At 41.3% G+C, this 26,393-nt stretch overlaps 2 protein-coding genes across 2 annotated transcripts in view; both read left to right on the top strand.

Moving 5' to 3' along the window:
• Positions 1–15,868, top strand: part of PTGIS (prostaglandin I2 synthase) — a 74,519-nt gene extending 58,651 nt beyond the window's left edge. The window contains exons 7-10 of the mRNA XM_058177408.1: positions 1,353–1,524; positions 4,216–4,397; positions 8,861–9,012; positions 10,329–15,868. Coding sequence (XP_058033391.1) covers positions 1,353–1,524; positions 4,216–4,397; positions 8,861–9,012; positions 10,329–10,476 — 654 coding nt within the window. The 3' untranslated portion in view covers positions 10,477–15,868. The remainder of the gene's footprint in view (positions 1–1,352; positions 1,525–4,215; positions 4,398–8,860; positions 9,013–10,328) is intronic.
• A 9,847-nt stretch (positions 15,869–25,715) lies between these two features.
• The window catches only part of KCNB1 (potassium voltage-gated channel subfamily B member 1), a 182,471-nt gene continuing 181,793 nt past the window's right edge, over positions 25,716–26,393 (top strand). The window contains exon 1 of the mRNA XM_058178389.1: positions 25,716–26,033. The gene's annotated coding sequence lies outside the window, so the exon portion shown is untranslated. The remainder of the gene's footprint in view (positions 26,034–26,393) is intronic.

Below are 26,393 nucleotides of genomic sequence, written 5' to 3'. Positions count from 1 at the left end.
AGAATGTGATCCAACCACAACAAAGGAGGTAGCACAAGCTCCCACCATTTTGGATCACATTGCCACTGCTCTGACAGGAACATCAAATCTAGAATGTGACCATTGTCCCTAGTCAGGCTCTGGATGATCTGGAATAGGCCCAAGGCTGTCATGGAAGCCATCAACTTCGAAGCCACTCAGACGCCATTATCAGGGAAGGGAGATTAACCTTAGAGCTGTAAATCTGGGGACCTCCACGTCCAGCCTGAAAAAAAATGGAGTCAAAGAGCTCAGGCAGGAAAGTTGCTACGCAGCATGGAGGTTGATACAACAGCAATAATTCCAAATGATCCTTAGAGCCTAACTTAATAAACTGAGTCTGTGAGGCACAGCTCCTGAAGTCACAAGAGATTCCCTGATAACAATTGTCATAAATCTTCCCCTACCCCAGAGTTTTGGTTGATACCACATTGAAACTTAGCCGGGCAAATTTCGGAAAGGAAAACCCCATTTTAGAACTCAGCCAAGTCTTGGTAATACAGTGCTGGTTCACTAAATGTCTATGGAGATTCCCAGTCATCCCGGTCATGGTTTTTATTTTTTTATTTTTGTCACATCATATAAAAAGGATTATATAGTATATAAACATATATATGAGTAAATATTAGGAGGTATAAGCACCAATATATATATAGGAAGAAGAAAAAAAACAACAAAAAAACAATAGGACAGGAACGGTAGGCACGTTTGTGTGCTTATGCACGCCCCTGGCCTTCAGTTGCTGCTCCTGAATGCCAGCTCAGTCTGTAATAAGGCTTCTCTCATCCACAGTTAAATTATGGATGAGAGGGTGAACCAGCATTGTCCCAAAGGTGCTTTTTTCAAAAGGCAACTGGACTTTCTGGTACCAAAAAGTCCAGCTGCCTCTTGAAAAAGCATCTTTGGGACAATGCTGGTTCACCCTCTCATCCATAATTTAACTGTGGATGAGGGAAGCCTTATTACAGACTGAGCTGGCATTCAGGAGCAGCAACTGAAGGCCAGGTTGAGAATATGGTTAAATCAGTACATTAGGTATTATGAAATTCATTAGATTTCTAAAGCAGCCAATTAGTTCTGTGTATGGTATCATTAATACTGCAGAAGGCTTAGGGTTATTTCTCAGCTTTTCAAGGCATTCCTTCTAAGGCCACCCTGTTATTCATTTATCAAACTGCTAATGTGGAATTTTCTTATTGAAGGTGAAACAGACCCCGTTGATTTTAACTAAAAGGATATTTAAATTGGATCAGATTTTGTTGCTTTGTGATAAAGTTCTATACGTGTTCTCTGGCATTAAATTCTGTCTGATTCCTTTGTTGTTTCTTTTTTAGAGTAATGCTGGCCCAGCAGTTTTTTGGCTTCTCCTGTTTCTTTTAAAACATCCTCCAGTCATGGCAGCAGTTCAAGCTGAAATGGAAAAACTATTTAGAAACAGACGATTAGCAACCAGGCCAATTTGTGAGATAATCAACCAAGACGTTTTGGATAGCACACCCATTTTCGGTTAGTAACATGTCATTCATCTAGCCCTGAGCGATTTAATTCCTTAAGTGTCAGTTAAATATTTACCACTGTCATTACTGGATCTGGGAAAGCTTCTTACACCATCCTATCTGTCTCTTTGATTTTCTTTACTTAAAGCATAGCGAATATCAGATTTTTCCCTTTAGGTGTCTCCATGTTGTATCCAGTCTTTTTATCTTGGTAAACATGTAGATATGATCACCGAGAGGAAGACAGCAGTATGTGCCTGGGTGCCGTATCTTTCAAATTCAGGATTGGCAAAGTTTGAGAGAAAATCCCAAAAACATCCAGTGACATCCAAAATGACCTTGAAATGAGAACTGCCTTGGGCAGGAAAAGCACCCCTGCATAGGATATAATGGAATTATTTATGGAACCCATTATTATAGACTTTGTTTATATTATAGTGTGGGACTAACTTTCCATTTGGTTCACAGCCAGTCAAGTTAACCAGTCTGATCGTTGCTTCTGTTCCTCTTGCTGTATAAACCAGGCACCCCAACAATCTTTTCAATAGCCAATGTTTAACCTTTTTTAAAAAAATAAATAAAAATAAAAGTATTCTCTTATCCTGTTTGTGGCTATTCCTGCACCCTTAATAGTGGCTGTTAACCATGAATTAGCTATTAATTCAGGTGTAGAGAACCCCAACGAAGGTTGAGGTTATTGTTGAGTTAATCAACAATAAGCCAAAGTTGCAGGTGTTGATTTAAGAGAAATATCTTAACTATGGTCTATTGAGGATTGGGCTGCATGGCCAATTGAGGCTTATGCATATGACTGTATGAAGGCATATACTTAATCAGGAATCAATGTATTGCAGTGTCAAAAACTGTATCTCCTGCTCTCAGGTTAAATGGAAAATGTTCAGTATGTTTCATCTAACTTTCAAGGTCTTCTGCTATCACTGTGCCTTCTTTCTCACATTTCATCTCATCCCTAATCTGAGATTTGCAAAAAGTACTTTCAAAATGTAGTAAGGGAACCTCTGAAAAGACATAGCGACCTTTCAATAGAGGTCAGAATTGTAATTTTAAATCATGACATTTAACTCTCAGATTCCTATAATTTCTTCGCCCCAGTCACATCTCCTTTAAGAAAACCCAGATGATCTGTATTCAGAACTGCTATTAAAACTAGCAGTAAAGCATTTTAATTCTAGCCTTCCTGCTAAAGATCAGCATATGCCTCGCAAAAGCCCCAGAAATCACCAATAATCCTGTTAAAATCAAAGGCTAAAGTAAGTTCCATGTTGTCAGCATCTTAATACAGTATTAGTCTCAGCCATAGGTATATAGAAAAATGTGTTACCCCTCATACAAAATAATATCATCACATGGTGAAGGTAACTGCTTCAACACAACTGAACTGTATGATTGGAAACTGCCTTTTCTCCATTGGAAAATTCCCAACACAAAAAATAGCTGAAGGGGTAAAAGAAATTGTAGCATTCTCTTTGCCCTCTGCTGGTTCGCTTTGTATAGAAAGTTTTTTTCTCTCCCTATGTTCATTCTTCAACAGAATAGAATAGAATAGAATAGAATAGAATAGAATAGAATAGAATAGAATAGAATAGAATAGAATTCTTTATTGGCCAAGTGCGATTGGACACACAAGGAATTTGTCTTTGGTGCATATGCTCTCAGTATACTCTCTCAGAAAAAATAAAATATATTCGTTAAGAATCATAAGATACAACACTTCGTGATAGTCATAAATTACTAATAAACAATCAAATCATACTAGGAAATAACAAAAACAATAGTGGTTGTAAAGATACAAGCAACATGGATATAGCCATAAATGGGAAGAGTTAGGTACTAGTAAGGATGAGAAGAAGAATAGTAATACAGTCTTAGTAGTTAATTTGACAGTGTTGTGGGAATTAGTTGTTTAGCAGAGTGATAGCATTCGGGGAAAAACTGTCCTTGTGTCTTGTTGTTCTGGTGTGCAGAGCCCTATAGCGTTGTTGTGTGGGTAGACGTTGAAACAATTTGTGATACTGCAATACCACAAATATTACACTGCTTCCAGACCTATGGTCCAATTACACTCTGGGTATTATATATAAGAAATGTATAAAACAAGTATTAACACTTCTGCATATCATGCAAAGTTTTTCAACTGCACTTGAATAAATTACAGTTGACAAAGTTTCCATGATGTTCTAAGCCACCAGAAAAGAATGGGGGAAAAATTGTCCCCACAGACAATAAACTGGATGCAGCATGCAAACACTATTTATTATTAGATTTTTTTTCCATCCTGCCTTTATTATTTTTATAAATAAGGTAACAAACATACCTAATATTGCTTCCTCCTCCTATTTTTCCCCAAAGCAATAACCCTGTGAGGTAGGTTGGCTGAGAGAGAAGTCACTCACCCGGGTTTCGTGCCTAAGGCAAGACTAGCTAGAAGTAAGAAGCAGCGATCTAATGGAATTATATTCTGGCTGGTTTTCTTAGGACAAGAGTTTCTATTATACTTCCTTTATTGCTGGTCTCGTTTCTAAAGGATTTGGCAAGGTGGGAGTTTGGGTGGCAATTGCGGTACTGTAAATTGAGCTATGGTCTTCCCTGCACATTGATATCATGACAGCCTATCCACACCTTTGCTCCTGTGCTATTTTGGGTGCCATAATTTTCCCTGTGGGTTTTCTGTTTTTTACAGACAGTGCTTTAAACGAAAGCCTGCGTTTGTCAGCCGCTCCTTTTATCAGCCGAGAGGTCCTTCAGGACATGGCCCTGAAACTGGCAGCTGGCAGAGAGTACCACCTGAGGAAAGGAGATAGGCTTTGCCTCTTCCCATTCATAAGCCCTCAGAGGGACCCTGAAATCTATGAGGAGCCAGAGGTAAAACAGTGCTATTCTGAATCCCGTTTCCCCTGAGGACTTTGTTCTGATGTTTGTTTATGCTCTGTATCTTAACTCACTGTATTGAGCGAAGAACTGTGATTATTCTCAGTGCACAGCATTCTTAAGACTTGTCAAAACTACAGGGGATGACATAATGGCAAATCACCTGAGGGAACAGCTACATGTAGACATTGTATAAGTCAGGTTATGAAGCTAGAAGGCTGTGATCCCAGGAAGAGATCTGGCAGGCTTATCTTATAACTAACCAGTGGGCAGATTTTCTCCCTTCATTTGCGGTAGAGCAGGGCTGTCAAGCTCGCGGGCCGCAGGCCGGATGCGTCACGCACTGGCCACGCCCACGCCCACGCCCACGCCCACGCCCGATTTAGCAAAGGGGGGGAAAGTCCCAATACGTCACATGACGCCATCGTGTCGCCATGAGTTTGACAGCCCTGTGGTAGAACCTTAAAGATCCGGATCCAGGTGGACATGGATGTGTGGGTGCAGCTGGGTGAGTCTTACTTTGTCAGCATGGCTAGGTAACAGTAACAGAGTTGGAGGGCATTTGGAGGTCATCTAGTCCAACCCCCTGCTCACACAGGAGACTTGTACTAGGGATTCGAACTGCCAACCTTTCTGATTGACAAACTCAGTGTCTTAGCCACTGAGCCACCCAGTCATGCCCACCTTCCCACACCAACCCATCAACACCAACCTGGCTGTTATGAGTCGTCTTAGACCAGGGGTGTCAAACTTGCCTTGTCACATTGTTATGACGTGACGTATCGCGACTTCCCCCCCTTCACTAAAATGGGTGGGTGTGGCCAGCGCATGACGCATCTGGCCCTCGGGCCGTGAGTTTGACACCCCTGTCCTAGACTCTTAAATATCTCCCTTAAATATGGGAGAATTTCTGGAAATGTCACTGCTAAAGACTTCTAACTTTAAACACAGTGAATTCAGTACCCAGGTAATCTTCAACTTACGACCACAATTGGGACAGGAATTTCAGTTGCTGAGAAGTGCGGGTTATTAAGTGAGTCAACACATGACCCAAACCCAATTTTATAACCATTTTTTCTATGGTCTTTAAATAAATCATAATGGTTGGTCAGTGTATCTGTTAAGTAAACGATGCAGTGGTTAAGCAAACCCAGCTTCCCCAACTGACTTTGCTTGTGACTGCAGGATGCGACCACAAGATGCAACTGATGTACAGTAAATGTGAGCCAATAGGCAGGTGCCCAAATTGGGACCATGGGGGTGGGGCAATGGTTGTAACTTCAAGGATGGGTTGTAAGCAGTGGTGGGTTTCAAATTTTTTTACTATTGGTTCTGTGGGTGGGCATGGCATGGCTTGGGGGCAGTGGTGGGTTGCCCTCGGTTCAGACCGGTTCTATAGAACCAGTAGTAAAACCGGTGGGAGGCTCCGCCCACTGACACAAACATCATCAAAACTTTTCTTCACATGCGCGAAGAGCACACATGCGGGCACGAAGCAAAACAGTAGTAAAGGTAAGTCGAACCCACCCCTGGTTGGTGGGCGTGGCAGGGGAAGGATACTGTAAAATCTCCATTCTCTCCCCATTCCAGGGGAAGGTTACTGCAAAATCCCCATTTCTTCCCGATCAGCTGGGACTCAGGAGGCAAAGAATAGATGGGTGCGAGGACAGTCAGAGGTGGTATTTACCCATTCTCCGAACTAATTTTCGTTATCGGTTCTCCAGAACTGGTCAGAACCTGCCGAAACCCACTTCTGGTTATAAGTCACTTTTTCCAAGGACATCTCCGTGCCCTCGTTAAACGAACGGCCGTATGTCAAGGACTAACTGTAAAGTTGTCAAAAAAAATAAATTAGCTCCATATCTGGAGTAGAGAAAAAAAAATCAGCCCACCAATGCATCAATCTTGGGTTTTCTCTCTGCACTGAACCTGTGAACTGATTGCACCAAGCAAGGAATGCAGACCTTCTGTGGGTAACATTAAGATTTGTGATGGTTCTTTCATATCAGCTCAAAAATATATTTTTTTCTCACAAGACCGGCTCTCAAGAGTTTTCCCAGGAACAAAAATAGTTTGGATCCATATTTATGATATAAAAATATGATGATATAATAACAGTTAAGAATGTGAAAACCTATCCTGGAATTCCTGTTTGGCTGTTGCTATGGCAACCTATTGCACGTCTTTAAAAATATATCAGTATCTTCCCCAGTTCCGTGTTCCTAACTTGCTTCTCTTTTACTGCACCTTGATAATTTTTTCTATGTTGACAGGAGAGTCGCATTAGAACTGCTTCCTTTTATGAACAATTTCCCAGGAACAATGCTGAGAAAACCATGATAGTATTATAACCCAAGTCCAAAATAAACAGTAAATCCTGTGGTTTTTTTTCCCCCTGGGACTGGGAAAAAAAGAATCTAAATATAAAAATTCTGATTACTATCACACTTGAAGGAAGGTTAAGATCACAATACAAGAATTCCCACAAATATTCTACTAGACACCTACACAAAGGTGATCTGTGGGAGGAAAACTCTTTTATCTATCCTCCCTCCTTCTTCAGCACAGAAGGGAAAGGTTTGCCTCTTTGTTGAAGGCAAAGTAATACATAGTTGCTCATTTAGGGAATTGCTGTTCCTTTTACCAGTATAACAAATTATTTTCACAATGTTCAGCAAGGCTTTATGACTAAATTTACTTTGGAGTGGAGCAGTATCCAGAGTGAAGATTATTTTTAAGTAATTGCAATCTTCTATGTTGTTGTTTTTTTAGAATAAAAGTATAAGGATCTAGTCTCCAACCACCTTTCCGAATAGGAGATAAGGTCTATTTGTCAACCAAATACCTAAGATTGAGGTTACCTAGCAAGAAGTTTGGACCCAAATTCTTAAGTCCCTTCCCTATAGTGAAAGTGATTAACCCAGTGGCTGTCCAACTTAGCCTCCCTTGCATATTAGGGAAAATGCACCCAGTTTTTCACAGTAGCTTATTGAAACCAGCAAGAGGATCTAACTTAAGGCCCTTACCAGCTGCTCCCCCCCTCCTTTGGTAGTACAAGGGGAGACTCATTATGAAGTGATAGGGCTGTGATAGCTCAGGCTGTTAAGAAGCCTGTTATTAGAACACAGTAGCCTGCAATTACTGCAGGTTCAAGCCCGGCCCAAGGTTGACTCAGCCTTCCATCCTTTATAAGGTAGGTAAAATGAGGACCCAGATTGTTGGGGGGGCAATAAGTTGACTTTGTAAAAAATATACAAATAGAATGAGACTATTGCCTTATACACTGTAAGCCGCCCTGAGTCTTCGGAGAAGGGCGGGATATAAATGTAAACAACAACAAAAAAAAGTTAAGAAGATCCTTGACTCTAGATTATACAGGGGTCGGTTACAGTATTTGGTACACTGGAAAGGGTACCCATTGTCTGAAGCTACTTGGGTGAAAAGTTGGGATGTGAATGCTGATACTCTAGTAAAGCAATTTCATGATAAATTCCCTAAAAAACCAAAGGGTTTTCCTGGAGGGAGGTGAGGGGTTTAAGAGGTTTTACGTACAAGGCGTTAACCCCTTCTTTTGCGTTTTGTCTGTTTTATTTTTCAGGGTATGGTTTTGTTTCTGTGGGGTGGGGGGACGCCTGTCAGTTTTGGAAGCCATATTAGGTCGGAAGCTTCCATGCTGCTACCTTCTCATGTGTGGGAAAGTAGGAGGGGGGATTTTGTAGAGGGGTTGTCTTTAGACATAATAGCATTCTTCCTGTCAGTCAAGGTCAGGCCAATCCTGCATCTGGAGAAGGAGTGGTCCGAGTGCTGTCTCAAGATGGGACGGTTGGCGATTGGAGCATGTGATCGACTGAGGAGTGAGGGGATCATTTGGGAGGTTTTGATTTACTGAGGGAAAACCTTGACCTCTCAGATTTGGGTTTTCCCAGATGTGCCAGTTTACCTATTCTAGTAAATAGAACTTTGAAAAATGCTTGCTTCAGAGTTTTTACTTGGAGTTGGGGGTTTTTCTGGAATGCTGACATCTAGTATGTTGAAGATTCATTTCCTTCTCTATAGAAATGGAGCTCTCGTTCCTTTTTTGGAGTTATGGAGACTAAAAATAATAAAGGCAGGATAAAAAAAACTGAAATAAAATTGAAAAATCTAAAATAATACCTTATAGACTTTATCTTATGTAACTGCTTTCATTTCTTTTGCCGTGTTTTGCAAACAGTAAATATTTTTGATTGCTTCAAGACCTTATTATACTTAACATATAGACATTCATAGGGTTGAAGTTAATTAGGCTTAGTTTATACCAATTTCAGTGGGCCTGCTTTGGATCCAGTTCCATCATGTGTCACATAGCCATTTCCTCTCCCATTTATTCTAGTTTAAACTTTGGGATGGAATTTTATACAGCTAAATATCCCAAGAAGGATGTTTCTTTTTAAATATTGGTTATTTCTGTTTTTCAGAAGTTCATATATGACCGGTTTCTCAATTCAGATGGCACAGAAAAAAAATACTTCTATAAAGGAGGACAAAGGCTCAAATATTACAATATGCCATGGGGAGCAGGAATAAATGTCTGCATTGGAAAGTTCTTTGCAGTTAATAGCATCAAACTGTAAGTGAATGCATAACACTGATAAAATCTCTAAGCATAGTATTGATTAAAGGAAGCTAGGGTTGGCTTGTAGCAGAAGCTAAAGCTCTTAAAGACAAAACAAAGTGAACAGAAATGTTCATCTGATTTGGTTTCATGGTGTGAATTTGGATTGAATTGGGGTGAGCTGTTGGGGGTTCGCAGGAGTTCAGGAGGACCTCTAGCTAAGATTCTGTGCAGTTCAGAGAACCCCCAAATCCCACTCCTGGCTGGCCCCGCCCACCCCACCCCTCCTAGGAATCTCCACGTGGCCCATTCTGGATACAGGTAAGTGCAGGATGTGCATGGAGGCTCAGAGAAGGCAAAAAATTCAGCCTCCAGAGGGCCTCCGGAACCCTCCCTCTCGGAGGTTCAAGGAAAGCCTCCAGAGCCCGGGGAGGGCAAAAATGCCCCCCCCCCCACTGCTGTGGTACAGGAGACCGACTAGGCCATGCCCACCATGGCCACGGCCACCCAGCAACTGGGCAGAGAACTCCTTGCTAAAATTTTTGAAACCCATCCCTGGATTGAATCCATTTTTAGAACTCTTGATGAAGTCCTCATCTGTTACTCAGATGATACTCCATCTGAGATTACTCTATCTATTAGTTCCAGAGACACTGTTTATAACCACCCAGAGTAACTTCACATAAAATAAAATTTATATCTTGTGATCCATCAGACTGAAAGGAGACAAGGTGAACATTAACCACAAGTTCTGTTTGACATGCATGTCTGGTGTTACTTTGCAATTCAAAGCAGGCAGCAGACATTAGTTTCCTTATATATCCCAGAATAGATTACTGTTCATTACAGTTAATTAGTAATAGCCTATCCTCAGTTTGGTAGTTGGTCTGTTGTTCAATTTTGCCTTAGCAAAATTTCAAGGATTCCTTTACTGATCCATTTAGAGAGCTTAAGCTGATTGCCTACAAATATCTCAGCCCACACATACTGAGCCATAGTTTGTAAAAAATAAGTTTCTCTGGATCTTACTGCTGGGTAAATTTGTTAAGAATCACACACCTCTGGCCACCAGTGTCTTTTAGAAATATCCAATAAAGCCACACATTATTCTGAGCAAAGCTGCATAAGATCAGCTGCATAAGTTACATTTAACAGGATAAGGAATCACATTACAAATTTGCATGCTGTACAGCCTAGTTTTACAATTGTAATATTTGTTTAAATATCCCTTCTTTTTTTGGTTGAGGCTAGGTATTTCTACTTCTTGATATTAAATGCAAAGTCAATATCATTGACTACACTGATTTGTTTTTGCTTTCTCCTATTTACAGATGTGTTTTCCACCTCTTAAACTGTTTTGATTTGGAACTGATAGATCCTGCTAAGGAGATACCAGGCTTTGACACAGAGAGATATGGTTTTGGAATGCTGCAGCCAGAAACGGATGTCAGAATACGATATAAATTGAAAGACCAGTAAAGTGATGGTCCATTTCTCCAGTTATGCACTTCTGTCTAGTGCATAATCTGCAAACAAACAATGCTTGTTAGTTACCATTGGAATTAATTTTGGGGCCCCATTACTAAAAGGATGGCAAATGAGCTGTGGTGATGCAGTGGTTAGAGTGCAGTACTGCAGGCTACTTCTGCTGATCACCGGCTGTCAGCAGTTTGGCAGATCGAATCTCACTAGGCTCAAGGTTGACTCAACCTTCCATCCTTCCATGGTCGGTAAAATGAGGACCCAGATTGTTGGGGGCAATAGGCTACTCTGTAAATCGCTTAGAGAGGGCTGTAAAGCACTATGAAGCGGTATATAAGTCTAAGTGCTATTGCTAAATGTCTAATATTAGACCACATTCTGCCTTTCAATTTCCTGAAACTGTTTTCCCCTTATGAAAGTGGCTTCAGTTTTTCTACCTCATTTTCAAGGTGTTTCAGAAGTCATGAAGAAATTTGTTGTAATATAAGCTATTGAGGGTGAGGCTGTTACTTTTTCAGTTTGACCTCTCTCCCTCACTCTGTAGCCTGTCAGGCTTACAATGACTTCTCATCTGAAAAAAGCCCTCTTGTGAAAAACGAGGGGTGTGTGTGTGTGTGTGTGTGTGTGTGTGTGTGTGTGTGGGTGGGTGGGTGTGTAGATCGTAGGATGGATACTTTGGGTACATCATAATGGAATTAATGCAAAACACCACACTCCTTTTATATGGATTTAACTGAAATTCCTTTCTGTGTTTAAAAAAAAAGAAAAGAAAAGGCAAAAGCACTTTTTATAATCAGTTTGAACTCAGAAAAATATTCTGGTCCAGCGCTCCATCGGTCTTTTTCAACTATGGTCGTCCAGATGTGGTGGCTGGGAATTCTGAGAATTGTAGTTTTATGTGGCCGGACAACATCAAATTAGAGAAGCTGATTTATGTTTATCTATGAAAGTGCATTTTATGCTATTCTGCAAGTTGCTGATATTTTTGATCATATCTTTGCAAAACAGTATTTCTGAGAGAGGGGGAGAAGATGTTGATGCAAATAGGCCATTTCAAATAATACACGTGTGCATAATCCGTTTAGATTGGCCTTTTTGTGATTAGGAAGCCAACTAAGTTCTGAATGAATAATAAACATGAATAAAAATAGTCTGTTGGATTGAAAAATAATTAAACTATTAACTTACCCTTCTATTCTTAGATTCTTCAATGAAGATTTTGAAAAACCATCCAAAAAACCCCGTTATAATATAGAAAGAAGCAGATAGTAACTAGTAACTACATCAAGAACAGTGTATGCGTGTGTTTACATTCATGTATGTGTATGTATGAGAAACACACATACATTTTCCTGGCTGCAGGGGAATCAGTGATGTCAAAATGGCAGACATAATGGCCATATGCACTCCAGACAGATAAAGGGGGCAGTGGTTCTACCACTTGGTTGCACCTCCCATTTTGATCATGTTTATCTCCGCAGCAAACATAGCCATATAGCCAGTGGTGGGATTCAAGTAATTTAACAACCGGTTCTCTGCCCTAGTAATTTCTTCCAACAACCAGTTTGCCAAACTGCTCAGAAAGTTAACAACCAGTTCTCCCGAAGTGGTGCGAACTGGCTGAATCCCACCACTGCATATAGCCCTGGTGTTGTTAATTTGTGGCTATCCAGGATTTCCTACTGTTTGCCATGCTAGCTTGCTACTGTTAAGAACAGTATTCCAAAAACATCTAGAGCGCTACAGCTTCCCTGCCCCAAAACAATATTGAACACCCAACGACATCATCACAAAGCCACCTACTAAAAACAGTGTGTTTTTGAGCCAATATAAATAGTAAATAAAAAGCTCCTTTCAAGAGCAAGACCACAGACAGCTGTTCTGTACCGCAGTATTAAAATGCAGTTATTCAGCACAGGAACTAGCTTAAGGTATGTCAGCTTAAAAGAAATGTTGACCACACTTTACCAACATCTATTCTGCCCTGGAAGGGATGCAGCGACTTAGTGGGTAAGAGACGCTGAGCTTGTCAATCGAACGGTCGGCAGTTCGGCGGTTCGAATCCCTAGCGCCGTGTAACGGGGTGAGCTCCCGTTCCTTGTCCCAGCTTCTGCCAACCTAGCAGTTCAAAAGCACGTAAAAAATGCAAGTAGAAAAATAGGGACCACCTTTTGTAGGAAGGTAACAGTGTTCCGTGCGCCTTCGGCATTGAGTCATGCCGGCCACATGACCATGGCGACGTCTTTGGACAGTGCTGGCTCTTCGGCTTTGCAACGGAGATGAGCACTGCCCCCTAGAGTAGGGAACAGCTGGCACATATGTGCGAGAGGAATCTTTACCTTTACCTTTATTCTGCCCTGACAACAAAGCAGAATTGGGGTGCCTTTCCACACAAGAAGCTATGGGGAGAAGTGGCATAGAGAATGCCTCCTTTGATGCCCATTACTGACAGCAGAAGACCTTTAAGACTTCTACTATTGGTTGTCTAGCCCAGGGTATGATTTCTCTGTGGGACTAGAGACTTTTTTCCATCTTCTTTTCTTCACCTCCTTACTTCTGCCACCTCAGAAGCTTTGTTTCCTTCTCATCCAGTGTCAACTGTTATCAGGATATACCACCAACAACCACTTTCCTTAAATTGTGGCAGGGCAGGCTGGGAGAATATGTGTCTGTGCCTCGGGGGTGGCTTTTATGTGGGCTATTTCAGAATACAAATCTACTGGACCAACAATGGTCCAGCTAAATGATAGTGGGATTAAAGTAGGGATTTGGACTGTGGAGTAAGCTACCATATTGTCAATTTCATCCTGGCTCCTAACTATTCTAGACAAATAAATGTAGAAAAGAAATGCTGGAAGCAAGTAACCACAGCACCCTGAAATATCTCATGAAGACTGAAAAATGGTATTAGAGTAAGCCAACTGGCACTGTTTCACTGCAACAACATATGTTGACTATGATTGATTTACATAGCTGCCAGCCTTCAAAGTAGACCAGATCAGGAAATCCAAGTCATGTAGACCCATAGTATTTTTATTGTAAAAATACTGTATAGTAACATAACATTCCTTCAGTCCCTCAAGGCCATTCTTCATTCCCTCCATAATAGCAGAAAAATTAACAAAGCCTAGCCTTGGTGAGGTCCACAGCCAGGGGCAGCACTCAGTAATCTTTACTGATTTTGAAAAGATAAGCAGTATAGCTAATAGTAGAGGTAAGATTACCAGAAAATCACAGAAAATGAAAGGAAGGGGGGGAAATATCCTGGAAAAAATACAAAAGGAAACTACTCTCATTTTGTTGCCAAGAAAACTACATGTAAACAGCAGAGTCTTTCCATTTCCAGCCTTAATGAGACAACCCAGTACTGGGTTCCTCAACAATAGCTTTGTAAATATCTATCCAAGTTGTATGTCTATATGCATATGTGTGTGTTTGTGCTTCAATCTTCAGCTTTAATCTTAAGGATTACAATTGATCCCTACTTATTTGCAAACACACTTTACTGAGCATCAGTAGAATTATGCAGTACTTTATATGTTTAAATAAGACTGTTTTAACTGTAAGAGTAATTGGACTACATTTCATGCTATAATAGAGTTAGTTTATGGCTTATTGAACAACAAAGTGACCTAGTTGACACATGACAGCCATTTTGGTGTCTGTTTGGTTAAAGATCCTGGGCTAGAAATCCAGTTCTAGACCTGTCTTAAGGTGACCCTGGGCCAATCTATTTCCTTCAGGAGGAAGGCAATGGCATTTGCCAAAAATGTTGCCAACAAAACAGCATGGATTTGTCCAATGGAGTTGCTAGGTACACACAGACTTCATACATCCAAATCCCAGACCATGGTTTACAAACCATGAGAGCTAAGTTCATCTACTTTGAAACCGGTGTGACTTCATGAAAAGTAAGACTCTAGCCCTTGTGTCTAATTAGACTTATTTCCCAGTTAGTATATACAACAGTGTAGCCCACATAACCAGCAACACAAATCCTTCCATTCCAAATGTGCCTTTAGTTACAACCATGTTTTTCAAACTCGACAATTTTATGATGTGTGGGCTTAGCTATAGAGATTCTTAGTTATCCAGGTCATGGTTGTCCCAAAGGTACTTTTTCAAGAGGCAACTGGACTTTCTGGTTTTTCTTAGAAGATGTTTCATTTCTCATGCAAGAAGCTTCTTCAGCTTCTTGAATGAGAAGCAAAACATCTTCTAAGAAAAACCAGAAAGTCCAGTTGCCTCTTGAAAAAGTACTTAGGACGATGTGTGGGCTTCAATTCTAATGCTGCCTTGGGAATTCTGGGAGCTTATTTCCACATATCTTAAAACTGTCAAGTTTGAAAAACACTGGTTCATAGGATCTTTGACAGATTATATAGAGCAGTGGTCCCCAAACTTTCTGGCACCAGGGATTGGTTTCATGGAAGAACACTCTTCCACAAACTGCGGACGGGTGGGGGGGGAATAGTTTTGCACGCAACCTGTGCACCTAGACCTGTGCAAGTACAGATGAAGCTTCACTTGCTCACCTGCTGCTTGTGCAGCCCATTTCCTAACAGGCTAAAGATCAGTACTGTTGGGGACCCAAATATAGAGTACAGCAGGCACAGTGCTACATTTTTAATGACACCTAATAACTACCAAGTATGTTTATACCTGAGTTCAGGCAAAAGCTATAGAAATCACTTCTATGGGAAAACAAAACCAAACTGCAACAAAAACACTTTCCCGGTGTTGTTATTATTACATTTTCCCTTAAAGCTAGACTGTCATTTTCCAGCATCAAACAGAAACAAGCAGTCTTTGGAGACTGCCGTTCACAAAAAAAGTATGCTTTAATAAATGTATTAGTTTTTAAAAATCGTAAGAGTCTGTGTAGTTTTTGCTGTTTAATTTCCCTCTGGAAATATTTGTAGGTGCTGTTATAAAACAAAAATAAGCAAATACTATTATAAAACATTTCTTTTAAATGAGAATTGACCTACTGTATATCTTTAACAGAGCAAAGAAATAATCTCAGTATTAGAATTAAATAAAAGCTTTAGGGGTAGAACAACAGTGAAAAATCAATGAGGTATTCTGTTCAAGTTGATTTAGATCAGTGTTTTTCAAACTTGCCAACTTTTAAGAATGTGTGGACTCTAAGATACTATTCAAAGTTAAATCCTGAAGTTACCAAGTTTGAAAAATGCTGATCTAAAATTGTTCCCATGAAATCTCATAGGATACTCTTATAAAATTGTTTATTATGCTGCTATTGCTCTTTAGTTGTTTGTTTCTTCAGCTGAATTAACTGGCTTTATTTTCTTATGACCATGTATTGTTGGATGTTTTGTAGAAAGGACTGATATACATTTCCCAAAATAAACATAATTGTATTGGATGTGGAACTCATATTTCATTTTTCTGCAGTTGCATTTCCAACTTTTTAGATCTCTCTGTTATCTGATCAAACCTCAAGCTTTCGAGGAGCACTCTTTCAGAAATAAAGAGTTGTTCTGTAAAGCTCCCCTCCATAAAGAGAATGTCTGAAGGGTTTAGAATCAGATTCATGCCTATGCACATTTAATATGTATTTTACGTTTACCAGCATTCTCACTCCACTTTGTTTTATTGCTTTTATATGTATAGATAGGCATGTTTCCAGAAAGCATAAGGTAGAAAACATGCATCTTATATTCACAACTTTTCTATAAGGCAGGTCTGAGAAAAAGTGGTCAAAATCCCACACACATAATCAGTGGTGGGTTTCAAATTTTTTTACTACTGGTTCTGTGGGCGTGGCTTGGTGGGCCTGGCTTGGTGGGAATGGCAGGGGAAGGATACTGCAAAATCCCCATTTCCTCCTGATCCACTGGGACTTGGGAGGCAGAGAATAGATGGGGGTGGGGCCAGTCAGAATTTTTACTACCGGTTTTCCAAACTACTCAAAATTTCCGCTACCAGTTCTCCAGAACTGGTCAGAACCTGCTGAAACCCACCTCTGTACATAATCCATTCCATCTATTGCTCAAACCATTACACCACATACGGTATATTAAATATTGTTCATGACCCTATAATTAGTAATCTTTCAGAATCTGGTTTTAAATCCAGGGCTTCAGATGAAACCCTTTACATGACACTGAGTAACAGTTCTTTTACACTCTGCAAAATGTTCAGATAACTTTGAAAGAAAGATCAATCTGAATAGATTTAGCATAAAGGATGGGACCAGGGGCCGAAGAGGTTGTAGAAAAAATGCTTTGAAAGGGTTCTGATGATCCCAGCTGAGTTGCCTGATCGCCAGAGGCTTTTTTTTTTTTTTTACTTTTAAAAGCATTTCTTCAGCCGAAGAAAAAATGCTTTTAAAAGTAAAAAAAAACCTCTGATGATCGCACAGCTCAGCTGGGCATGCAGGGGAAGGGAGGACAGGGATTTTTGCTACTGGTTCTCTGAACCACCTGCCACCATCGCTACCAAATCGGACGATCCGGTCTGAACGGGGAGCATTTCACCCCTGGATGGGACCTACAAAGGTGAAGCCAATAACCCAGTGGTTAGCAACCTTTTCTTCACCATGGACCTCCATTTAAATACATTTTGTGGCCATGGACCCCCAGGACTCAAGATTTAAATCACAATATTTCTTCAAGCCTTCACAGTCCTTCTGTGATGACATTGTGCCCCCCACCCACCCCAGGCGACTGTGGACCACAGGCTGAGAACCACTGGAGTAGCCCATAGTTCTACCTAGCATCTTTAAAGAACAGTCTTAGACAGTTCTTAGACATTTACATTTATCTTTAATATATGTAAATTCATGTGCTGCTTTTACATTTCTCAGGGGAAAAGCACATTTGCTTTTTAATTTTTAGCAATTACATTTTTAAACAGAACTACCGGAGCAATCATGATGCAGTCCTATTTTTACCTGAAACTGAATCCCATTTCAGAAGGTGAATTGAATACTTTATTTGGCCAAGTGTGATTAGACACACAAGGAATTTATCTCCGGTACAGAAGCACTCAGCCCTCATTTCAGAAGGTGCCAATGCAGGATGTCCTTTCCTGGCCTGGAACAAAAGTTATGCTTCAAATAACAAGCACAAGCATAAATAAACGATGTCAATTTTATGAAGTTTTTGGCCTTGTCTTTCATTGCAAACTTTCTTTTGGATAGGATTACATTTGTTCATCCTCAGAATACCTAAATATTTTTTAATAAATTACAGGAATTGAGGGTTTTCTTTCTATTAGAATACACATGTGCTCTAAATACAAATGAATAAAGGAGTTTATTCAGATTTCCCAATCTGGTGACCTCCAAGTGCTGTACCAAGAGGAACCTCACCCCATATCTTCTCTTCCATATCTCATCTTATTTATACTGTGTTCCATATGAAAACCTCCAGTTACAAGTCCATGAAGTACATTTTGATATAGATATTCTCAAGCAAGCACTCCCATCACAAAATGTTCAATTTTCCTTAGATTAATCATTATTTGAAAGCATTTGATTCAGGAGGAGATTACCTTACGTGAAGTCCAACTTTCCTGACAAGCCAGTGGCTCTTAATGAAAGCCTTTGGTGGTTTAACATGGGGCAGCATCTATCAGAGATCTTTCAGCATGAATGAGCCAGCAATGCAACAAATGCTTATAACTGTTCAGGGACTTGTGGTCTGAAGGCTTAATGTATCCAATTACCCCAATCCCCTTTGCACCACAGCTCTTCCCATTGTGCACATGTTTCCAGGTTATTCTGGCTGACTTGTCCATAACATAGCGTTAGAAGCATTAAATATTTATTTAGAATTAGAATTTATTACCTTTTGCTACTTTGCATAAAAAAATAATAATGAAACAGCATAGGTTATGAAAACTGGACTGTAAAACTCCAGACATGCATGCACATCCTCTATGCTCTGCATGTCATAACACTGTGCATCTACATTAGGAAGACTCATTACATTTGTACCTGAAATGTAATTTATAATACAATGACCGTTGTGAAGTATTTGCATCCTCCAATACAGTACAGCGCTATAGCAATAGCACTTAGACTGATACGTTGCTTTATAGAGCTTTACAACCCTCTCTAAGCGGTTTACAGAGTCAGCATATTGCCCTCAAAATCTGGGTCCTCATTTTACCGACCTCGAAAGGATGGAAGGCTGAGTCAACTGTGAGTCACTGAGGATCAAACTGCTGGCAGTTGGCAGAGTTAACCTGCAATAATATATTCTAAACACTGTACCACCCGAGCTCCTTTACTTTTTTTGATCTTTTTGTGCAAAATACCAATGTGACTTTAAAAAAGTCACCCTTGAGCCCTAGAGAGAATCAGAAATCAGTCTGATCAACAAAAGGAAACCAAAGTGCTGCGGAGAACATGATGTTTTTCATGTAGAAGATCTTAAGCTCAACAGCCCCAGCCCAGGGACAGAATTTGAGATGTTCTTCATGCAAAGCAGGTATTTTATAGCTAAATCAAGAATGTTCCTTCAGGTACTGATGCTAGAACAATAAGTAAGGAGGTTTGACTGATTAATGGCTGTCTTGAGGAAGGAGGTTGTTAGCCCATAGTTATGATATACAAATGCAGCAGAATTGTGGACTGCAAGAATGTGGGAATCTCTGGTTTTCCAATGTTGCTGAACCACAACTTCTAGTATCTTTCAATATCAGTTCTGTTGCTTAGGGTTGCTGGATATTATAATCCAACATCCGAACAGCTATATTTTCCTTGCTCCTGCTGTGTATCATGATGCTCTTAATGCTCTCCTGTATCTTTCTCTACATATACATCAAAGAAATGTCTTTTTTAAAAAAGAAGTCCCCCAAAAGGAACAATTCCTCAAGAGGAAGAATGAACTTACATCACTGTGATACTGTACTTGTTTTGTCTTTTCAGGGAGATTTTGTAAAAAAAATATATATATCTTTCATCTCCTTCATGAAAGCTCTTCCAGAACTCTGCAATCTCATTCTCATCACACAGCAATACAATATACAATGAGAAAAAAACCCTGTCTGCCTTCCAAAAAGCAAAGATTTATACAGATAATCCTCATTTAATAACCCTAATTAGGAACAGAATATCATTCACTATGCAAAGTGGCCATGAGGCACAAAAAACCATTTGACTGCACTGCTTAGCGACAGTAGTTTTGATAGTCCTGATTGTGGTTGACCTTACACTTCTCCTGTGTGAGGGGAAAGCTCATCTCCATTTCACTTCACCCCCCAACTTCTCTTCCCCCCCCGCATCTACCCTTTTGGCTGCCTTGCGTCACCACAAGCCTGCACTCCATTTATTTTATTTATTTATTTATTAAACTTTTATACTGCCCTTCTCCTGAAGGACTCAGGGGGGTGTACAGCCTGCATTTAAAACAATTAATATACATATTAAAATAACAATTAAAAAACTTATTCAATAAAAGGCCGAAATTAAAACCATCCAATTGACCATGTAAAATACCCAATAAATTACAATTAAAAAATTTAAAATTTAAAATTTAGAATTTAAAAATCAGGCCAGTCCCGCTTGGATAAATAAATAAGTTTTCAGTTCCCGGAGAAAGGTCCGAAGGTCGGGCAATTGGCGTAAACCGGGGGGAAGTTCGTTCCAGAGAGTAGGTGCTCCCACAGAGAAGGACCTTCCCCTGGGGGCCGCCAGCCGACACTGCTTGGCGGACGGCACCCTGAGAAGACCCTCTCTGTGCAAGCGTACAGGTCGGTGGGAGGCATGTGGAAACAGCAGGCGGTCCCGTAAGTACCCGGGCCCTAAGCCATGGAGCGCTTTGAAGGTGGTAACCAAAACCTTGAAGCGCACCCGGAAGACCACAGGTAGCCAGTGCAGACTGTGCAGGAGAGGTGTTACCCAGGAGCAACGTGGTGCTCCCTCAATCACCCGCGCAGCTGCATTCTGGACTAACTGAAGTCTCCGAGTGCACTTCAGGGGTAGCCCCATGTAAAGAGCATTGCAATAATCCAGGCGAGAAGTGACGAGAGCATGAGTGACTGTGCATAAGGCATCCTGGTCAAGAAAGGGGCGCAACTGGCGGACCAGGCGGACCTGGTAAAAAGCTCTCCTGGAGACGGCCGTCAAGTGATCTTCAAACGACAGCCGTCTATCCAGGAGAGCGCCCAAGTTGCGCACCCTTTCCGTTGGGGCCAGTGACTCGCCCCCAACAGTCAGCCGTGGTTGCAGCTGACTGTACCGGGATGCCAGCATCCACAGCCACTCCGTCTTGGAGGGGTTGAGTCTGAGTCTGTTTCTCCCCATCCAGACCCGGGGTGAAATGCTCCCGGATCATGCAATCCAGTAGCGATGGTGGCGGGTAGTTCGGAGAGCTGGTAGCAAAAATCCCTGCCCCCTCCATGCCCAGCTGAGCCACGCGATCATCAGAGGTGGGTTTTTTTTTACTTTTAAAAGCATTTTTCTTCCACCGAAAAAGTGTTTTTAAAAATAATAACTAAAAAAAAAAGCCTCTGATGATCATGCGGCTCACCTGGGATTGTCTGAACCCTTTAAAAGTATTTTTTTACAACCTCTTCAGCTGAAGAGGTTGTAGAAGAAATGCTTTTAAAAGGCTCCTCTGGCAATCCCAGCTGAGTTGCCTGATTGCCAGAACTCTTTAAAAGCATTTTTTTACAGCCTCTTCAGCTGAAGAGGTTGTAGAAAAAATGCTTTTAAAACTAAAAAAAAAAATTGGCCACGCCCATCCAGTCACATTAACCCCCCCCCCAAGCCATATCCACAGAACTGGTAGTAACAAATTTTACATTTCACCCTCATCAACCCAGCTGACCTTTCATCATCTTTTTTCTCCCACTGCTGAGTCATACATGACTGGCCCTTTAAGAGGCAGCTGCTGGCTAGGCAAAACTTTCCCAATATTGGCTCGGAGCAGCAGGGGGCAGCAGAGTGCAGGGTCACCAAAGGGCAGAGATGGGAGAAAGAAAGGTGGGGTTGGGGGGGGGGAATTGAAGCTCACATTCCAGTTATAAACGTGGGTGAACGGCCTAGTGGCCAAATTTTGATCAAGTGACTGCTGGATGCTACAATGGCTGTAAATCTGACGACCGATTGCACATACTTATTTGCTCAGCACCATTGTAACTTTGAATAGTCATTAAGCAAGGACTACCTGAATGGAATTTGTGTGCTACAACGTGGGAAATCCAAGAGATCCAACGTGCTGAACCGAGTTTGGAGAAGCTCTACACATCCTTGAACCTGTGGTGTATTCTCTTGTCAGGCAAATGGGCATTTGTGAGGGCGGGTAGCAGAGCTGAGGAAGTCCATTGTTAAAGGAGATGGAATGTGGAAGCCATCACTGTCAGAGCAACCTTGAGAAATCTAAGATGCAGGCACTAAGATGCAGGATTGACTGGCAGGGTTGGGAACTCTGGGAGTTGAAGTCCATGCATCTTACAGTTCTCAAGCTGAGAAGCACGGAGAAAGATCAGCGTTTCTCAACCTTGGCAACTTGAAAATGTGTGGACTTCTGGTCCCAGAATTCTACGACTGGAAGTCCACACATCTTCAAGCTGTCAAGGTTGAGAAGCACTAGGAGAGATGATGGAAGGGTTGGGGTTTCTCTGTGTTGCAATTTCTTTGCAAAGGCATCACAGGGGCTTGGCTGGTGAGGAGGCGTCTATTGTTTGGCTTAGATGGACTTGCAGGGGAGGTTTTTTGGGGGCAAGCAGGTCAGTTTGGGTCTGATTAGGCAAAGAGATGAATTGGGCCTGATTATGGTCATATCTAAAAGACAGGGAAGGAAAAGCGGGTGCAGCGTCCATTTTGTTTGACTGATTTTCTCTATTTCAGTGTCTTGTAAGCTAACAAACCCACAAAAGCTATGAAAGCTGGAATGGGTTGGGTCCACAGGGACTTGGCAAGTGAATGGGCAGCAGGTGGACAATACAGAGCTGGGCCATTACACAGCACAACAAAAATAAACATTGAGAGTCTGGCTCATAAGGGGGCCCCAAATGCTTACAAATATTGTAGATTACCAGAAGCAAAAAAAAGGGGGAAGTTAAAAATTGAATAGCCTTTATTCTCTTTTTTCCCCTTGTATTTAATTACTGTCAAATTTGTCTTCCTTTTTTCTTTTTCAATATGCACAAACAATATTAAGTATCACTACATTACTTTAATATACATTAAAGTGGAGACTTTAATACTTAGTAATGAGCTTAAGACCAAAACTTTATCATACAACAAATACTTTGATGCAACCTGCAGTGGTTTTTAAACATTATATTCAATTCTGGATGAAAAAGCTAAATAATTTTATGCTCATTAATGCTGCAGTTTTAAATCATAATGTCGATATATTTTTTCTTTTTTAATTTTCAATGGTCTGTTATCTCAACGTAACAATGTTAATAATATTTTATCTATATTATATTATACTGAATAAACAGCTTTACTAAAAAAATAAATGCAAAATCTATGTTTCATGACCATAAAAATGCTATTTAAAAAACCCACAGAACTGGGTTAAAAAGCCTACTCATAAAATATGGTCTACCAGTCACAACAGCTAGCTTCACACTTGGCAGTAGTAAACCAAAGAAATAGTGGGTTTTTTTAAAAAAAAAACACTTCATCGAATTTGCATATGGACCAAAATTGGGTGATAGAACTAATACAGTAAAAAACAATTCCAAAAGAAAATAAATAAAAATGCTTTTGATAGATGAGAGAAGTGAGGTGAATATACAGTAAGAAGGACAGAAGGAATGGGGTGAATTTAACCTTGAGAAAAGATCAATGTGAGGGAAGGGTATAGAAGCACTTTTCAAGTACATAAACAAACGTCACACAAAAGATGATCGAGAGCTGCTGTTTCTTATTCCAAGGCGTAGAACATGAATAATAGCTTTAAATTATGGAAAGCAAGAACAGTTTGATAGTGCAATCAATTATTAGGAAAAGGGGTGAGCTTGTCTTCACTGGATTGTGTTCAACCATTTGCCTGGTATGCTTTAAAGTGGATTTTCGATGGAACAAGAAGTTGGCCTTGTCATAGGTTCTTTTTTAAAATGTACCCAATTACACTGACCCAGATTTAAGAATTGGTGGTTTTGTTATATCTCACTATAAGGATTGGGAAGAGATCGTATGTTGTAAAGCAAACATATGAAAGCGATACACCAGTGCTTCTTCTCTTGTGTTGCTATCTGTATACCATTACTGTTCAATTAATATTATTATGACAATGCTTATACTATACTCCATACTATTACTACTCAATTTTATTATATATGTAATAAAACCAAAGACCTACATATACATATATATATATATATATATATATATATATATATATATATATATAGGTCTTGGCATTTTTGGGTCTTTTCCCGTGTAAGGTTGAGAGTATCTTGGTGACGTTTCGACAAGGTCTCACTCATCATCTTCAGGCTGGTGTCTTCGGCTTCGTGCTTCTCGAGTAAAGTTTGCTCGAGAAGCACGAAGCCGAAGACACCAGCCTGAAGATGATGAGTGAGACCTCGTCGAAACGTCGCCAAGATACACTCAACCTTAGAATTTAGAATTTTTTTTTTAGAATTTTTTATTTTTATTGGCCAAGTGTGATTGGACACACAAGGAATTTGTCTTGGTGCATATGCTCTCAGTGTACATAAAAGAAAAGATACGTTCATCAAGGTACAACATTTACAACACAATTGATGGTCAATATATCAGTATAAATCATAAGGATTTCCAGCAACAAGTTATAGTCATACAGTCATAAGTGGAAGGAGATTGGTGATGGGAACTATGGTAAGATTAATAGTAGTGCAGATTCAGTAAATAGTTTGACAGTGTTGATGGAATTATTTGTTTAGCAGAGTGATGGCCTTCGGGAAAAAACTGTTCTTGTGTCTAGTTGTTCTGGTGTGCAAAAGACCCAAAAATGCCAAGACCTACATACCTATACCCGTGAAAACCTACGAAAAGATATATATAACCTCAGAAAACAAATACACACACACACACACACACATAGATACATACATACATATATACATACGACTGCTAGTATGCATCAATAGTTCTTAAGACTGTTTCTGTCTTGCGTCCCTTCTATCTGAGAATTTCTTTTTCTGTTAATGGCCAGCATGTAAACCTCCTGCACCTTTCATGTTGTTGTCTTGTCTTGCTGTGATACTACACTTCTTTTCCCCCGTTTTGGACCATCCAATCCTTCTGAAGGAACAAATGCCTTCTTTCAATAGGCTACTGTAGTCTACTGTTGGTTCCAAAACACGCATCTCCTCTGCTCTCTTCCCAATCTTCTCTCACACCTGTTTTAAAGGCGCAGCTTTATTAGCAGCTCCACTATGTTAACGCTGGGGGAAAGGCTCAACTTGGCAGAAAATAAAGGCAGAGCCCAGGCGCCTGCAATTGTTTCTAAGCAGCCTGTTCATCCGCAGGCCTCCATGGCCTCCTCTGCTGATGCTTTTCTCTGCTGCAAAAATTACTCCATGTCCATCAAGCCCAACTCAAGAGACAGTCTGACTCTGAACCATCAGAGCAACTGTTCGAATTGATAGCAAGTTCTCAGAAGTCTTCCACTGCCCCTGCCTGTTAGGTGACAAGGTAGAAAATAAATGTGATTTTTCCCCCCCACTGTACTGTTTTGAATGCCAGGGCTCTGTTTCTGAACGAGAATCCTTCCGCCAAGACATCGAGAATCCAAAGATGGTTCAATCCCCGCTTTAAAAACCAACCAACCAACCAACCCCGCCGTGACCTGCCTTTCACTCTCGATCCGTGTCCACATTAAACCTGGCGCATTTTGCCGGCTTCCCTCTTGTCGCATCCCCTCCAAGGAGAGCGCCAGCGTTAAAACTCTCGCCGCGTAATGCCGCGTCCGAACTCGAGATGGCGCTCTTTTCTTCTCCTCTTCCCGTGTTCCAACTTCCAATTCCCCGGTCGCAAACTCCGGGACAGAATTGCTAGGGGGAGAGGAAGGTTCACCGGACTTGTTGATCTCCGTTAAAAACGAGGAGAGCGAGCGAGATAGAAAAAAAAAAACAGAGAAGGGAGAGGCATTGCCTTGAAGCGCTGCCCGGCTTCTTGATTCTCAGGGAGCCCGGGGACCCATTCACACGTTCGAGGGAAAATCTGAAGCTGAAACCCGGGAGTTCAAAAGATCCATTGGAGGGCCCTTGATGGGTTGTTCCCCCCCCCTCCTCCTCCTCAACGATCTACCTTTCGGGAACGAGCTGTAGGTTTGAGACTTTTTTTGGGGGGGGGACGTGACGCCCCTCCCCGTCTGCTCGACTGTCCCGGGATTTGGTGCGCGGAGGAGGGGGGGGGTTTCCACCGCGGTCCCCCCCACCCCCTCTCCTCGTCTGCCGCCACCTTCCACTCCGCCTTCCCGGCTCGCCAGGAAGATACCCGCCGTGGCCGCTTTGCTGATCTCGTTTTCTTCGGCTGAAGCAGGATGTAGCTTCTCTCTACCGATGTCCGCCTCTCCGCCGCAGGCTCGCTCCGGCGTTGCTCTGGGGTCGTGGGAAAGGAAGTAAGTGGCGAGGTGAGAGACGGCGGGGTGGGGTGGGGGAGGGAAGCGGAGAAATTGGGGGCAGCGTCGGAGGGAAGAGATCCCGCGATCGCCGTAGGGAGCCGGGGATCTCGCCTCATCCCGAGGCGACGCTTTGGCCGGCCGCGGGAAATCTGGGGCTGGGAGAGGCTTTGGAAGGGTGTCTGCATCTCCGGAAGGATCGCTGGATCGCTGTGGCTGAGGCCATCTGGGAGAAAGCAACAGTGCGAAAGGGAGGGAGGGTGGAAGGCAGGCATCCCGGGGTTGACGGCGTTTCCAAATATATACATATAAATATGCATACATGCACCCATGTATATTTTGTTGTTATGACGACTCTCTCATTCCCCGGTG

Source organism: Ahaetulla prasina, chromosome 3 (assembly GCF_028640845.1).
Source record: "Ahaetulla prasina isolate Xishuangbanna chromosome 3, ASM2864084v1, whole genome shotgun sequence".
NCBI lineage: Eukaryota > Metazoa > Chordata > Lepidosauria > Squamata > Colubridae > Ahaetulla > Ahaetulla prasina.
This window is presented reverse-complemented; position numbering and strand designations above follow the sequence as displayed.